Raw genomic sequence first — 17,917 nt, 5'->3', positions numbered from 1 at the left:
TATACTTTTCAGCAGATGATCCATGTAAACTTCGAACAACAAAGGTGAAAGATTACAGCCTTGTCTAACCCCTGTAAGTACCCTGAACTAAGAACTCATTCTACAATCAATCCTCACTGCAGGACAACTTTCAACATAAATGCCTTTGATTGATTTCAATAATCTACCCTTAATCCCATAGTCCCCCAGTATGGTGAACATCTTTTCCCTCGGTACCCTGTCATATGCTTTCTCTAGATCTACGAAGCATAAACACAACTGTCTATTCCTCTCGTAGCATTTTTCAATTACCTGGAGCATACTAAAAACTTGATCCTGACAGCCTCTCTGTGGTCTGAAATCACACTGGTTTTCATCCAATTTCCTCTCAACGACTGATCGCACCCTCCCTTCCAAGATGCCAGTGAATACTTTGCCTGGTACACTAATCATTGAGATACCTCGATAGTTGTTGCAATCCTCCCTGTTCCTTTGCGTATAGATAGGTGCATTACTGCTCTTGTCCAATCTAAAGGTACCTTACCAACACTCCATGCTAATCTTATCATTCTGTGAAGCCATTTCATCCCTGCCTTCCCACTATACTTCACCATTTCAGGTCTAATTTAATCTATTCCTGCTGCTTTATGGTAATGGAGTTTATTTACCATCCTTTCCACTTCTTCAAGCGTAATTAAACCAACATCATTTTCCTCCTCCTCCTGAGCTCCGTTTTTTGCGATACCACCATGAAGATTTCCTTTTACGTTCAGAAGATTTTCAAAGTATTCCCTCCACCTGTCCAATGTTTCCCTGGGATCTATTATGAGTTCACCTGAATGACCCAAAACACAGTTCATTTCCTTTTTCCCTCCCTTCCTAAGATTCTTTATTACTGTTTCTTTCATCTATGTAAAATTCCCTGTCTGCATCAGCCCTTGTTTGGAGACATTTCTGATAAGCCTTCTTGTTACGTTTACAAGCTGTTCTCACTTCATCATTCGACCAAGATGTTCACTTTTTCCTACCTTTACACACAGTTGTTCCTGGGCATTTCCTTGCTGTTTCTACTACAGCATCCCTGTATGCCACCCATTCTTTTTCTGTATTCTGAACCTGCTTACTGTCCAGTGTTCGCAACCTCCTACTAATTATATCAATGTACTTCTGCCTGATTTCCTGGAGATTTTCTATCCTTATTCGTTTACAGACAGATTTCACTTTCTCTATCCTAGGCCTAGAGATACTTAGTTCACTACAGATCAGATAGTGGTCTGTTTCATCGAAAAATCCCCGAAAAACCCGCACATTCCTAACAGATTTCCTGAATTCGAAGTCGGTTAAGATATAGTCTATTATGGATCTGGTATCCCTAGTCTTCATGTGTAACGGTGAATAGCCTTATCCTTGAAGAATGTATTCGTAACCGCTAAACCCATACTAGTATAGAAGTCCAGCAAATGCTTCCCATTCCCGTTAGCTTCCATATCTTCCCCACATTTACCAATCATCCTTTCGTATCCTTAAGTTCTATTCCTAACTCTCGCATTGAAATCACCCATTAGCACTACCCTATCCTTGCTGTTGACCCTGATTACGATGCCACTCAATGCTTCATAAAACTTGCCAATTTCATCCTCATCTGCACCCTCACATGGTGAATACACTGAGACAATTCTCGTCCTAATTCCTTCAACTGCCAAATCTACCCACATCATTCGCTCGTTTACGTGCCCAACAGAAACTATGTTGCGTGGAATAGTACTCCTGATGAACAGCCGTACCCCAGACTCTGCCCTTCCCTTTCTAACACCCGAAAAACCCGCAAATTCCTAGCTCTTCCTCTTTATCTCCCCTTACCCGAATATCACTTACTCCTAGGACATCCAGTTGCAACCTCAGATATATCTCCCCTTACCCGAATGTCACTTACTCCTAGGATATCCAGATGCATCCTCTTTGCTGATTCAGCAAGTTCTACTTTCTTTCTTCCTTCCTTCCGTAAGCTCCATTAATATTGATAGCTCCCCATTTAGTTCGCCAAGTTGTTTCCAAGGAGTCCCTCGCCTGTCAAATGAGAGTGAGACTCCGTAACTCCCATAGGTCCGAGGCGTGTTTAAAATGTTCTGAGCTTGGTAAATTCATGAAGCAGGATGCTACCCTACTTACACATAGTCCAAGTGAGGATCTCTCCTCTAACGGGTTAGGGACCACGGTGGATTGTATAGCCCTAGCTGCCTGAGCACAAGGAAGGCCATGACTCAGAATATATCCGAGATGCCCACTCCCATTCCGGTTTTTTTTTGCTTTACGTCGCACCGACACAGATAGGTCTTAGGGCGACGATGGGACAGGGAAGGACTAGGAATGGGAAGGAAGCGGCCGTGGCCTTAATTAAGTTACAGCCCCAGCATTTGCCTGGTGTGAAAATGGGAAACCACGGAAAACCATTTTCAGGGCTGCCGACAGTGGGGTTCGAACCTACTATCTCCCGAATACTGGATACTAGCCGCACTTAAGCGAGTGCAGCTATCGAGCTCGGTACTCCCATTCCGTAGCAACTGGTATCCCGACTCTCAGAACCACTTCCTAGGCCACTCAGCCGTTGCCCATGTTTCACGAACTAGGACGTGACTACAGTAATCCACACCATAAATTGTTGCGAAATATTGATATCGATATTGGCACTGTAATAAATTGTATGGCTCTTTACTGGTTCGATATACGAAAACGCTGGCACCGAAAAGAGTAAGATGAATACGGTATGTATGCAAAATAGTCACAAAAAGGAAAAGTAAAGAAAACTGAAAGTAGATGAAATAGCCGGGTTCAGGTGAATACATTTCTGATTATTTTAGACGGATTGATATTTGAATTGGAAAGAAAATATCGCTGGAAGAGTTTTGTAGCAAATTTGAGTTTCAAGTAATTAGTCTGGATGAGATAACATTGAGCTAATTTGCTAGAAAACTGCAAGAGCGTTACAAAGAGACTCGGAAGAAGTTTTGAGTGATGAGGTTATTCATTTTAAAGCGTGTATTAAGAGCACAAAATATAAAAAAATCCCCCTCGAGTGCATTTTATAGAGTGTTGCTTGAAAACCACATTCAAGAACTATATCCTAATTTAGAGATTGCGTTAGGAATATTTTTGTCAGTCGCTGCAACCAAAATTGTTCCGCCAAGTGCTCTCTCTCATTCCTCAAAAGACTCAACAATGATTTACGATTATCCATGTCTCAAGATGGAATCAACAATCTTGTCATCCTCTCCATGAATTCTGACATAACAAAGCAACCGGACTATGAAGATGTGATCGACGAATTTGCAACAAAGAAAACACGCCTTAAACAACTCGTTGCCCGATTTGAGTTTGGTCAGTTCAATATGCATGTACTTATTATTATTATTATTATTATTATTATTATTATTATTATTATTATTATTATTATCAACTTTGTACAGATATGAGTTACTGGGTCATTCATGTCGAAATAAGAGGTGGAAATATTTTTTTCTGCCTATGTGCACCAAGTAGCTAAATTCATCCCTGAGTAGGGGCGCTGCTCCAAAGAAGACCGAGAATATCTCGGTCTTACCATCTCTTTCAATTCCTACGATATTACCATAAATATTATTTTGGTTTCCCTCGGAATATTTAATCACCATTTGCTTTTCACAAGATCAAATAGATAACTACAGGAAGCTTATATTGCATAAGATGATAGCCCTTGGAGAATTAGTACGAAATGCATTTATTTCTGCTTCCCCCATTTGGAGGCTGCAAGAAAGACAAAGTTTACATGAAAAGTGGATTGGCAACTACAGTGCAAAGGTAGCACGACTTATTTTAGTGAAAAAAAACAAACCAACAGCCACGTTGAATATTCTCATTCCGTATTAATAATATTCGTCAGTTCACTAGAGCTCAGGCTGTCCTGCTAAAATGTTAAATTTATGGTTAACACTGTAAGTTCAGGAATATCTCATTAGAAAGTATACTCCTTCTTTTACAATGACATTTTTAGTCACTCGAACTAGTACACATAGGCGGTAAGGTTTTCTCAGTTCACCCAGAACGTGTGTTATTTCCTTGTCAGGAATTCGAGAAATTTAGAAACTGGTTCCGGAGACGCTGAATTTAAGTCTCCATTGCGATCACTTGCCTGTATCACGCTCTCCATTTTCCATCTTCCCTGTATGACCTCCTCTGGTCGATCCTTGTTCTCTTCCAACCCCAACGGTAGTAGACCTGTGAGGCCTAGGGAGTCTCGTTTTCAGGTCGTTCGTGGCCCAACCCTTTCTTTTCCCGATACCCTTTTAGTCTTCGAAGAATAGGAACTCTTCAGTTTTACCTTCTGATTTAGTGTGAAGAGGAGATGCTTATTGCATTTTCCCTAAAACAATAATTACCGCTACCATAATCCCTTCTGTTTTTGCGAACTCAGTCTTCTTCTTCTTCTTTATCTGTTTACCCTCCAGGGTCGGTTTTTTCCTCGGACTCAGCTAGGGATCCCACCTCTACCGCCTCAAGGGCAGTGTCCTGGAGCTTCAGACACTTGGTCTGGGGATACAACTGGGGAGTATGACCAGTACCTCGCCCAGGCGGCCTCACCTGCTATGCTGAACAGGGGCCTTGTGGAGGGATGGGAAGATTGGAAGGGATAGGCAAGGAAGAGGGAAGTAAGCGGCCGTGGCCTTAAGTTAGGAACCATCCCGGCATTCGCCTGGAGGAGAAGTGGGAAACCACGGAAAACCACTTCGAGGATGGCTGAGGTGGGAATCGAACCCACCTCTACTCAGTTGACCTCCCGAGGCTGAGTGGACCCCGTTCCAGCCCTCGTACCACTTTTCAAATTTCGTGGCAGAGCCGGGAATCGAACCCGGACCTCCGGGGGTGGCAGCTAATCACACTAACCACTACACGATAGAGGCGGACGCGAACTCAGTCAAAACAGTAAAAGTCGTAAAACAGTGTACAGTAGATGTCTGTCACCTTGAAAATGTTTACTCCAACTTTACAGAGTAAAGTTTCCTCAATTGATTGGGTTTATCACTTCATGTGGGTTTGGCCCAGTTTTACGGTCAGATGCTCTTTCTCACGCCAACCTTATGTGGAAGGGTGTATTTGCTACTGTGTGTTTCTGTGATGATTGGTAGTGTGGTGAAAATGAAATGGCGTATGGCTTTTGTGCCGGGAGTATCCGGGGACAAGTTCTGCTCGCCAAATGCAGGTCTTTTGCTTTGACTCCCGTAGGCGACCTGCGCGTCGTGATGAGGATGAAATGATGACGAAGACGTCACAAACACCCTGGTCCCGTGCCAGCGAAATTAACCAATTATGGGACCCCTTGGTCCCGTATCTTGATACGGAGACGGGGATGAGGTGAGATGAATTTATATGGCATGCTTTTTACGCCAACCTCAGTTGAGAAGCTAATGCAAATGAGATGAATGATAGTGAATGAAATTGGCAAGGAGGTGGAAGGAATCTCGAATAGGAACTGTCCCGGCATTTGCCCGGAAGTGAAAATGGGAAACCACAGAAAACAGCCGACGGTGGGGTTCGAACCCATGCATCTCCCGAATGTTGAGCTTTGGCTCGATAGCCATAGCGCGCGAACACACGCACCCAGTTAAAATCCAGTCGCACCTTGGGCTCTGAGCCGAAGGCCAGTACGTTGACCATTCAGCTAAAGAGCCGGTCCCAGTAAATCAGTACCGTTGATATAATATCACCGATAGCGGAACTGCATGCATACGATCAATTATAAAGACGGAGCCTTCCGTTTAGTTCATACGAATGTCAGTGAAAGTCAGTACTTCGAGGATGTATACTACTTTACTGCGGCATTATTTCATTGGCCAATTCAGATGTCGTCTTCTTGTTGCTACGCGAGTAGCGAACGGCATGTAATTATAATCGCCGCGCTCTCTTCTCAGCCAATGGCAAACTAGATATCGCAATTCCTATCGCGAGCGTTGTTTCGCAACTTCAACTGAGTTTCTTGTGTGTATTCTTTCTTTACTTGTTCTTTATGAATTGGTCTTCCGTATGTGAACCATTGGTCAACTTGTGTAAGCAGCTTTAATTTCCAGGAAGTGTCAAGCTTTTTGCACCGCTATGGCGAGCAACACTGCAAGTAAAGTGCTGAATTTCGGAGCAGGGCCTGCTAAACTTCCAGAAGAGGTAATCCTCAAATATATTACATTGCAATGAACATTCTTTCAGTTTTCTGACTTGTTTAAATAGCCTATCTACCAAATGAAGTTCAAGGTCTCATCAGACAGGTTCATTCGAGTAAACACACTCAAGGTCAAAGACAACGCGTGCATTGCTCTTCTCTTCAATACCTTTATGTACTGGAAATTATGAGCCTGTCGAGATCAAGGTCTATTGTTCGACCACGGTTGAGAACAGATTCTTTTAGAATAAAATGTCTGTGATCGTTGTATTGTACCGTCTGCGCTTGATTGTAAAATTGCAATAACAGAGCATAATGAAGATAGACGAATCATCGCTGTGGCTAAATGGTTAGTGTGCTGGCCTTTGGTCCAAAGGGTTCCGGGTTCGATTCCCGACAGAGTCGGCGATTTTAACCTTCATTGGTTAATTCCGATGGCTCGCGGGCTAGATGTGTGTGCTGCCGTCTTCAGCATTATCATGTATCGTAGGTAGAGTCCTATCCTCACAAACGCGCAGGTCGCCTATAAGGTGTCAACTCGAAAGATCTGTACCAGACCTCTGCGTAGGCCACATGCTATTATCATAATTATCGCCACGTTTCTAACAAAGATGCCCCAGTTCCGAATTCCGACCAATGCTCGTGAGAATTACGAAAAGTCGCATCCATGTGGTTCGGATTCCGCCATAATTATAACGTTGGTTGTTCATTTATCGGTGTTTGAAGAGAGAGAGAGAGAGAGTGTGTGTGAGAGAGAGAGAGGATGGTACGCCTTCCAGGCCCGTATTATTATTATTATTATTATTATTATTATTATTATTATTATTATTATTATTATTATTATTATTATTATTATTATTATTATTTTCACATCGTTGTGCCCAACTGAGGAGCACGCTTGAACTTATTTAGCTGATGATTTTGCCTTCTTCTCTTCCCAAAATCTCTTCATCCTCTCACTGAAATTCTGTCCAGGTTTTATTAGTTCTAGCTTTTGGCTCCGCGAAACAATGGTTATTATCAGTATTCTGAAAGCAGATCGGTTCCTCACAGTTTCCTGCTTGATGTTGATTTCCTGAAGATCCGATTCTATTTCATTTAGCCAGTTGTTTTTGGCTTTCAGTGCGCGAGCAAGATTTAGAATATTTTGGTCAGTCTCTCATTGTTCATTCTGAGAATGTAATCATAGAATTTCAACCTCTTTTTCCTGATAGTGTCTGAGAAGTTTTCAGTATGGCAGTACATTTCATGAGATTTCCTTTTCATCCATACTCCCTCTGTGCAGACTGGGCCGAAAATTTTCCGTAACATTTTTCTTTCTTATATCTTTTATAAGTGATCTACCGCCAATGATTAAGGTTTCCGATGCGTATAATGCTTCAGGTTTTATTACTCTATTATAATGTCTTAGTTTTGTTTTCCGAGATAATGATTTTTTTATATGTGTTCCAAGTGATTCGATATGCTTTCTGTAATTTAGTAATTCTCTCCTTATTGGCTTCACAATTTAATCTAGAATGCTGAATGATTTCTCCATTGTATTTAAATTTATTTAGTTGGGAAATTTGTCCAAATTTAGTCATCATATCTTGCCCATCTAGAAACCGAGAGGCTCCTTCTATGTACTGTTTTTTTTTTCTTCATATGATATTTGAAGCTCTGTTTTGGCTGCAATTTCATGTAGGTTTGCGAGGGAGTGGATTGCTTCTTGCCCATTATTAGAAAGAACTGCCAGGTCGTCTCCAAAAGCTAGACACCGCACGTGAATTCTGTTTTTCAGTTGTCTACCGAGAGTTATTCCTTTAACTTCTTCTTCTTATGTTCTGATTACTTTTTTCTAGAACAAGATTGAACAACAGAGGTGATAGTCCATCTCCTTGTTGAACCCTCGTGTTGACATCAAAAGGCTGAGATATTTCTTCAAAGAATTTAACTTTGGAAGTAGTGTCAGTTAATGATTGTCTGATCAATTGTCTTGTTTTTCTGTCTACTTTAAATTCTTTGAGTACTTTGAAAAGTTATTATTTTTTTTTGCTAGTTGTTTTACGTCGCACCGACACAGATAGGTCTTACGGCGACGATGGGACAGGAAAGGGCTAGGAGTGGGAAGGAAGCGGCCGTGGCCTTAGTTAAGGTACAGCCCCAGCATTTGCCTGGTGTGAAAATGGGAAACCACGGAAAACCATCTTCAGGGCTGCCGATAGTGGGATTCGAACCTACTATCTCCCGGATGCAAGCTCACAGCCGCGTGCCTCTGCGCGCACGGCCAACTCGCCCGGTGAAAAGTTATTATTATTATTATTATTATTATTATTATTATTATTATTATTATTATTACCCCAATACGTTACTTGGTACCGAGCTCGATAGCTGCAGTCGCTTTAGTGCGGCCAGTATCCACTATTCGGGAAATAGTAGGTTCGAACCCCACTGTCGGCAGCCCTGAAGATAGTTTCCCGTGGTTTCCCATTTTCACACCAGGCAAATGCTGGGGCTGTACCTTAATTAAGGCCACGGCCGCTTCCTTCCCATTCCTAGGCCTTTCCTGTCCCATCGTCGCCGTAAGACCTATCTGTGTCGGCACGACGTAAAGCAACTAGCAAAAAAGAAGTTACTTGATAATGAAAGAAGAGGACTAAAAACCTAAGTAAAACGAGTAGTATAAGTTAATTACAATCAATTGCATAGGGAGTTCCAAAAAAATACCTCTCTTTCTTTCTTTACCGGGCGAGTTGGCCGTGCGGTTAGGAGCGCGCAACTGTGAGCTCGCATCCGGGAGATAGTGGGTTCGAACCCAACTGTCGGCAGCCCTGTCCCATTCCTAGGCCTTTCCTATCCCATCGTCGCTGTAAGACCTATCTGAGTCGGCGCGACGAAAAAAAAAAACTGTATTTCTTTCTTAATCCGTTTGCCCTCCAGGGTTGGTTATTTCATCGGACTCAGTGAGCGATCCCACCTCTACCGCCTCAAGGGCAGTATCCTGGAGCATGAGCCTTTGGGTCTGGGATACAACTGGGGTGGAAGACCAGTACTTCTCCCAGGCGGCCTCACCTGCTGTGCTGTACAGGGGCCTTGTGGGGGGTTGGGATGATTGAAGGGATAGAAAAGGAAGAGGGAAGGAAGCAGCCGTGGCCTTAAGTTAGGAACCATCCTGACATTTGTCTGGAGGAGAGGTGAGAAACCACGGAAAACCGCTTCGAGGATGGCTGAGGCGGAAATCGAACCCCCTCTACTCAGCTGACCTCCCGAAGTTGAGTGGACATAGTTCCAGCCCTCGTACCACTTTTCAAATTTTGTGGCAGGGCCGGGATTCGAACTCGGGCCTCCCGGGGTGGCAGCTAATCACACTAACCACTACACCACAGAGGCGGACCCCACAAAATGTATGTAATATAATTTTAAACGTCCCAGTAGGCGTAGTAGCGTAACATAATAATTGCAACGCGATTACACAGGTATGCATTACGAGAGTATAATTGAAATAACTATTACGGGTATAATGAAACATTATAATCACACAATCACATTGTAACTTACACATAACATACCGTCGGGGTGGGAAAAGAACAAGAGTTGACCAAGGGAGGTTGGATATGATAGATGTAAGACAGGACATAGCACACAAGTAGAAGCTATGCCAGGACTCAGCTAAGGCCCCCGTGGTCGCCAACCCACGCTCCCAAGTTAAGAGTCGCTGGGGTCCTTTGAGTCACCTTTTACGACAGGCAAGGAATACCGCGGATGTTTTTCTATCACCCCCACCCATAGAGGGAAAATGATGGGGAATCTTCTACCTAGGCCACAGTCCTAAATGCAGATCATTGATAACTTAAATAATTCTAATATCGGTGCCGTACCACTACGATTTTCAGAAGATTGAATGTTACAATGAGTTGCTGCTAGCTTAACACTGTATTATTATTATTATTATTATTATTATTATTATTATTATTATTAACAAATACGTCGTAATTGTGAAATATCCCGGTGGCAATGGTCACTTAATAAATAATCAAGTTAGAACATAATTACCTAACAACAGCAACAACTAGAGTAGGCTACAACAAGCAATTCCATGGAAAGAAAAAAATACAAAAAATAATACTACTAGTTTAACATTATAAATCCAGCATCATGTACAAATTCACACACAACTTATCTCCAGTGCTTACCACTACGGCCTACAATACTAGGTTGAACTTTCTACTAACTTAACATTACAAGTTATAACAAAGTAAAGTTAAAACATAATTACCCAACAACAATCACTACAACAACAAGAGTACAACAAGCAGTTCCATGAAAAAAAAAAAAATGTTACAAGAAATACTACTATTAGTTTAACATCCTAAATCCAGCATCATCATTTACAAATTCACACACGCAACTTAAGTATTTCCAGTGTTTAACAATACGGCTTACAAATACTATAGGTTGAGCTTATTACTAGCTTAACCTTACAAGTGATAATAAAGTTAAAACATAATTACCCTACAACAACAACTAGGGGAAGGTAGGGCAAGACGGGGAAGCGGGGCAGAACGGGGTATAGCTCTTATCTCCGCGGTAAGTGGTGCAATCTGTCGGAATATTTCAGAACATTGACATCACGTGGCTACCGGGAGGCCTAAGATTCACCGCCATCTAGCACCACGTGTGACGTCACGCAAAGTCGAACATAGCCGACTCCGCTCCGCTCTTACCCAGCACCCGACAGGGGCCAGCGGCTGCGCGCGCCCTGGGACTCGCATTAATATAATAATTGAAGACAATTCTGAAATATACACTTTCACTGTAGTACGCATGATGACATGAGATCATCCCCAGTAATAATTATTAAAAGTAACTTGAAGTATACTTTAAAATTCGAAGTTCTTTTTCTTTTCAGAAATATAAATACAAAGTACACAATAAATTTGTTATTAAATATCACTTTGTCAAAAACATAATGCTGAACTTCAGCGGGACAAGAATATATCATGAAATAATTTTATTCAAAACTGTTCTTTTGTGTCTTCAGTTAGAATCCTTGGAAAAATCTCTGTAAATAAAGAATAGTTGTTCACTGTTTCAAAAAGAATATTTTCATGGCAGCAAACGATACGTTTAAAATTCAGTGTAACTTTATTATTGATGTAAAACGAAGATGCGTTTAGATACCAGTTCTCAATAAATAATAATTGTACAATAAAATACACAGTTTTTATTCGTGAATAGCTAGTTATCTCCCTAGAAATGATGTTACCGGGCGAGTTGGCCGTGCGCGTAGAGGCGCGCGGCTGTGAGCTTGCATCCGGGAGATAGTAGGTTCGAATCCCACTATCGGCAGCCCTGAAAATGGTTTTCCGTGGTTTCCCATTTTCACACCAGGCAAATGCTGGGGCTGTACCTTAATTAAGGCCACGGCCGCTTCCTTCCAACTCCTAAGCCTTTCCTATCCCATCGTCGCCATAAGACCTATCTGTGTCGGTGCGACGTAAAGCCCCTAGAAATGATGTCTTTAGTTAATCTCCGTTTCAGACCAAACCTCGTAATTATCTCTATTTCTGTTTATAACTCCACGACAGTGAGAAGGTGGTGGTGATTAGTGTGAAAATGAAAGACTCCGTAGCATTCGCAGATGTAATACCGCCGGGGTCGGAAATGAGCAAGAGTTGACTAAGGGAGGTTCGACAGAACTGATGAAAGTGTGGAGCCTGGCACAACTAAGTGGAAGCAATGCCAGGACTCAGCTATGGGCCTCGTGGTCCTCAACCACGCCCCCAAGCTGAAAGCCCCAGATACCCCTTTTAGCCGCCTCTTAGAAGCAAGGGATGCCGTGGATATTATGTTCTACAGACCCTGCAACCTCAGAGGGTACCGGGCGAGTTAGCCGTGCGGTTACGGGCGCGCAGCTGTGAACTTGCATCCGGGAGATAATGGGTTCGAGCCCCACTGTCGGCACCTCTGTAGATGGTTTTCCGTGGTTTCCCATTTTCATATCAGGCTGTACCTTAATTAAGGCCACGGCCGCTCCCTTCCCATTCCTAGGTCTTTCCTATCCCATCGTCGCCATAAGACCTATCTGTGTCGGTGCGACGTAAAACAAGTTGTAGAAAACCTCAGAAGGCTTCGTAAAAACGTTATATATTACCAACAATAAGCCTATACAGTACTTCAGTGAAAATTTAATATTAAAGATTTCTACATTGGATATATAATTTTGAATTTTTAAAAATAATATGCATAGCTATAACACATAAAAATGTTTATTTAACACGTATTATTCAACGCTGTTATTAGCTCCGTAGTTTAATGGTCAGCGTCAAGACCTCCATATCAGAACGTCATAGGTTTGATTCCCGGCCGGGTCACTTTTTAACTGCGTCTAGTTAATTTAATTCGGGGACTGGGTGGATTATTTTGGTAGTGGTTTAACGTCGTATTAACGCAATTTCAGGGTTGTCGACGATGGGCTTCAAACCCACCATCCGCCGCATGCAAGTACTGGTCTTCCACCCCAGTTGTATCCCAGACCCAAAGGCTCATGCTCCAGGATACTGCTCTTGAGGTGGTAGAGGTGGGATCGCTCACTGAGTCCGATGAAATAACCAACCCTGGAGGGCAAACGGATTAAGAAAGAAAGACAGTTTTTTTCGTCGCGCCGACTCAGATAGGTCTTACAGCGACGATGGGATAGGAAAGGCCTAGGAATGGGACAGGGCTGCCGACAGTTGGGTTCGAACCCACTATCTCCCGGATGCGAGCTCACAGTTGCGCGCTCCTAACCGCACGGCCAACTCGCCCGGTAAAGAAAGAAAGAGAGGTATTTTTTTGGAACTCCCTATGCTATTGATTGTAATTAACTTATACTACTCGTTTTAGGTTTTTAGTCCTCTTCTTTCATTATCAAGTAACTTCTTTTTTGCTAGTTGCTTTACGTAGCTGTATCAACATTAAGTTACTCCATTGATCATTTTTCGTCTTTCTTTCTCTTTTCTTTCTTTCTTAATCCATTTACCCTCCAGGGTTAGCTTTTCCTTCGGACACAAGGGACATTGGGCCGGGGGATACAAGTGGGGAGGAAGACCAGTACCTCGCTCAGGTGGCCTCACCTGCTGTGCTGAACAGGGGCCTTGAGGGGGAATGGATTGAAAGGGATAGACAAGGAAGAGGGAAGGAAGCAACCATGGCCTTAAGTTAGGTACCATCCCGGCATTTGCCTGGAGGAGAAGTGGGAAACCACGGAAAACCACTTCGAGGATGGCTGAGGTGGGAATCGAACCCTCCTTTACTCAGTTGACCTCCCGAGGCTGAGTGGACCCCGTCCCAGCCCTCGTACCACTTTTCGAATTTCGTGGTAGAGCCGGGAATCGAACGTGGGCCTTCGGAGTGGCAGTTAATCACACTAACCACTACACCACAGAGGTGGATTGATCACTTTTCCGATATTTATCACAGTTCGTTTCCTGTGGTCTTCCTTTTACGTTACGTGAATCATTGCCCGCGTCTATAAGGCAAGACGTTTCTAGTCGACGTCCTACTACCTACTTTTACGGTTTTCGGAGACACGAGGCGCCGGAATTTTGTCCCGCACGAGTTTTTTATGCGCCGATAAATCTACTGGTAAGAAGCTGACGGAACTGGGCACTTTGAACCCACCAATTTGATCTCTACCCTCTGAGTCACTCAGCCTGGCTTCAGGATTACCTTGAAGTAGAAGGATAATATGTTAATGAAGGATTTTTAAAAATGGAATCCATTAGTACCGCAATGTCCTTCATTAGTGAAACTTTACTAACATACCTTGAATCTATCGCTAAATTAATAGGAGTTCTCATGAATACGATCGCAATAAGTCACATACAACTACAAGATCCCTTGCTTCTTGCCTTCGTTGCCTTATGATTGGCGCTAGAGGGACAATTCCTAAGGAGACGCTGAACTTCTCAAGAATAAATAAAATTCCGGACGCTATTATCCAGATCATAGCGGACTCAGCGTTGAACATTTCATTGGCGAATGTAGCACCACTTGTATAACTTGAAGAACCATGTATTGGATTTTCTTTCTCAAATAAAATCTGAAAGAATCAATCTGCCTGATAGTCGCAGAGTATTGACTCAAGCCCTGTTTAATCCAAACATCATATAAATATTATTCATACGAATTGATTAGGAGGCCGCTCTTTTGATTCCCTAACTGGGGCGGCTATCAGGTGGATTCTCTCTCTCTTCCAAAATATGGTACACTCAAGGGCAACCCAGGATTTTTTTCTAAAATTTCTAAAATTTTTACAAAATTAAAATCCTTCTGGGCCATTTTTCATATATTATGTGGATTTATTTAAAAATGGTATTGGCTTTACGTCCCACTAACTACGTTTACGGTTTTCGGAGACACCGAGGTGCCGGAATTTTGTCCCGCATGAGTTCTTTTATGTGCCAGTAAATCTACCGACACGAGCTGACATTTGAGAACCTTCAAATACCACCGGACTGAGCCAGGATCGAACCTGCCAAGCAGGGGTCAGAAGGCCAGCGCCTCAACCGTTTGAGCCAATCAGCCCGGCATGATGTGGATTTGACCGGTTGCCTTTCTGACGCTACGACATGGAGGCATGTATTCACTATTGCATATTGCTGTGGTGGTTGGTAGTGTGGTTTGTAGTGTGTTAATTAAGATAAGTGTATTAAGACGAACACGCACACGCAGTCCCGCCAGACGAATTAACAATATGCTGTTAAATTCCCCGGCCCGGCCAGGAATCGTACTCGGGGCCCGCTCAAGCGAAGGCCAGCACGCTTAACATTCAGCTAAGGAGTCGGATACAACATTAAAATCCGTATTATCCGCTTTTGTATGTATGTTGGGTATTCAACCCGAAGGCTAGTTTGATCCTCCACAGCTCCACCAACAACTGTAATAGATAGCCTAGGTGTCACTGAAGAGGCATACTAGGGGAATTAGGTAGTTTCCTGTTGCTTTCCTCACCGGGCCAGACGTTGCTATACATATCAGTCTGCCAAGCGCACTGAAATGCATGCACCAACCGACCCCATGAGCGATATTTTCACGCAATTTATAAAAGGGACTGGCTGCATAAGGAACGGTATTACTAGCATCGCTCATACCTCGGTCACTTTCATATTGTCAAAGCCAAGGATAAGACTGAGACAGCTCTATGAAAGTAACACATTTATTCTAGCCCATACCAGAAGACTGTAAACACTACATCTCACCGGCAAAGGCATTATCCTCTTTTATCACATTAAAAGTATAATAACATTTCTTTCTTAAGGATGATTCGTGCTTGGCAGGGTGCGCACTCGATGGATTCCTCCCACCCACATGCTCCGCGATCGTCCCGTCCCTGGATACATTTAAAACAACATGCCAGTACAGCAATATAGTGAACGATTGGTATCTATCAGCAAGATTTTTAATTACTTTCCTTGACTGTAGACCAAAAATGTAAACTAGTCGACATATCTTATACCGAGCGAGTTGGCCGTGCGGTTAGGGGCGCGCAGCTGTGAGCTTGCATTCGGGAGATAGTGGGTTCGAACTCCACTGTCGGCAAGCTCTCAAGATGATTTTCCGTGCTTTCCCATTTTCACACCAGACAAATGCTGGGGTTGTACCTTAATTAAGGCCACGGCCGCTTCCTTCCCACTCCTAGCCTTTCCTGTCCCATCGTCCCATAAGACCTATCTGTGTCGGTGTGACGTAAAGCAACTAGTAAAAAAGAAAGTATCTTCTGTGTAAAATGAAGAGTCGTGTTGATACAATGACATCGATTTTGGCGTAGCGCATTACGTTCGTCCTACACTTCGTTCCCCACAACACCTTATTTATGAGAAATTTGTCATTTTATTTCCTTTTTTTTTTTTTTTTTTGCTTTACGTCGCACCGACACAGATAGGTCTTATGGCGACGATGGGATAGGAATGGCCTAGGAATTGGAAGGAAGCGGCCGTGGCCTTAATTAAGGTACAGCCCCGGCATTTGCCTGGTGTGAAAATGGGAAACCACGGTAAACCATCTTCAGGGCTGCCGACAGTGGGGCTCGAACCCACTATCTCCCGATTACTGGATACTGGCCGCACTTAAGCGACTGCAGCTATCGAGCTCGGTCATTTTATTTCTCACCCTCCGGTAAGTACAGGCAGCTTTTATCTTTAGTTAAAGGATGAATGCGGAGAGGCAGTGGCCTTCGAAATATTTATCATAATTCTACTTTAATGCGAAAAGAAAAGCAAAGAAATGGGTCCTTCAACATCAACGACGTTGATCTTCCTAAAACAAATCAGTGTAAATATTTGGGTTTGATCATCGCCTGATTGCAATACTCTCCCAGATGTAAGGAACAGAGTAAACGCAGCCTAGATGAAGAGGTACCAAATTACTGGAGTCCATTTCGACCGGAAAATCCCGTCGTACTTCAAATCAATGATTTATAGAGATGAAGATGCGTCTTTGGCCACTGGGACTCACTCAATCGGACTACACAAGAAACCAGTATGTTTATTTTTTAATATATATATATTTTTTTTGCTATTGGCTTTACGTCGCCTTTACACAGATAGGTCTTACGACGACGATGGGACTGGGGAGGAAGCGGCCGTGGCCTTAATTAAGGTACAGCTCCAGCATTTGCCTGGTGTGAAAATGGGAAGCCACGGAAAACCATCTTAAGGGCTGCCGACAGTGGGGTTCGAACCCACTATCTCCCGAATACTGGCCGCACTTAAGCGACTGCAGCTATCGAGCTCGGTAACTAGTATGTCAGAGCGGCATTTCGAGTGACTTCAGTAAACTGATAACTTGCTGGAGACTCACCTGTGATGGTATGGCCCACATTAGCTGCGAAGACGATGGCGGATTTGAACCTCGAGGACCTTCGATCACGGGAGCAGCTGAAAAAGCGATGGCTCGACGCACTACAGAAGGACATGTGCTTGGTGGGCATTACTCCAATTGACGCCCCAAATCGGAAGCGATGGAAAGCAAAGTGCAGAAAAGCAGACTCTGCGATTGCGCGAGATAAACGCTAGGGAGAAGAACACGTAATGTGACAATTATTTCTCCATTGGGTCACCCAAACATTATTTTCCAACCAAAGCACTGTATAGGCCTACAACTAACATCCATCCCAAAACAAGTAATGCTGAGGCGTCTCAGGAGTTCTCTTACGTGCCTGTAAATCTACCAACACGAGACTGATGTATATGAGAACACTGAAATACCATTGGACTGAGCTGAGATTGAACCCGCTAACATGAGGTTAGAACGGTTCTACCGTTTGAGACACTCAGCCCGGTCCGACAAGTAAAAGCAAATAAATCTTTGTTCTCGTTGACCTAGAATTAAAACACTCAGGGTGATACAGGCCAATAGACAACAAAAATGAGGCTTAACAAACGCATTGACGGAGATTAGAAAACCCAAACTATTGGCGTAACAGCCCCGTAGGACAATGGCTTAACAAGCGACCGCTGCTCAGCCCGAAGGCCTGCAGATTACGGGATGTCGTGTTGTCGGCACGATGAATCCTCACGCCCGTTATTCTTAGCTTTCTAGACCGGGTCGCTATCTTACCGTCAGATAGCTCCTCAACTGTAATCACGTAGGTTGAGTGGACCTCGAACCAGCTCTCAGATCAAGGTAAAAAATCCCTGAACTGACCCTGGAATCGAACCCGGGCCTGAGGGTAAGAAGCAGACACCGCGGGGTCGTCGACAGAGATTAGAAGCAGAACATATTCATTCAGTG

At 43.3% G+C, this 17,917-nt stretch overlaps 1 protein-coding gene across 1 annotated transcript in view; it reads left to right on the top strand.

Moving 5' to 3' along the window:
- The first annotated feature begins 5,996 nt into the window (after positions 1-5,996).
- The window catches only part of LOC136885838 (probable phosphoserine aminotransferase), a 70,874-nt gene continuing 58,953 nt past the window's right edge, over positions 5,997-17,917 (top strand). The window contains exon 1 of the mRNA XM_067158549.2: positions 5,997-6,168. Within this exon, the coding sequence (XP_067014650.2) occupies positions 6,103-6,168 (66 nt within the window). The 5' untranslated portion in view covers positions 5,997-6,102. The remainder of the gene's footprint in view (positions 6,169-17,917) is intronic.

The sequence above is a fragment of the Anabrus simplex genome, chromosome 1 (genome assembly GCF_040414725.1).
Source record: "Anabrus simplex isolate iqAnaSimp1 chromosome 1, ASM4041472v1, whole genome shotgun sequence".
Lineage (NCBI taxonomy): Eukaryota > Metazoa > Arthropoda > Insecta > Orthoptera > Tettigoniidae > Anabrus > Anabrus simplex.
Note: the sequence above shows the minus strand (reverse complement) of the source record. Positions and strands in the feature narration are given on the sequence as shown.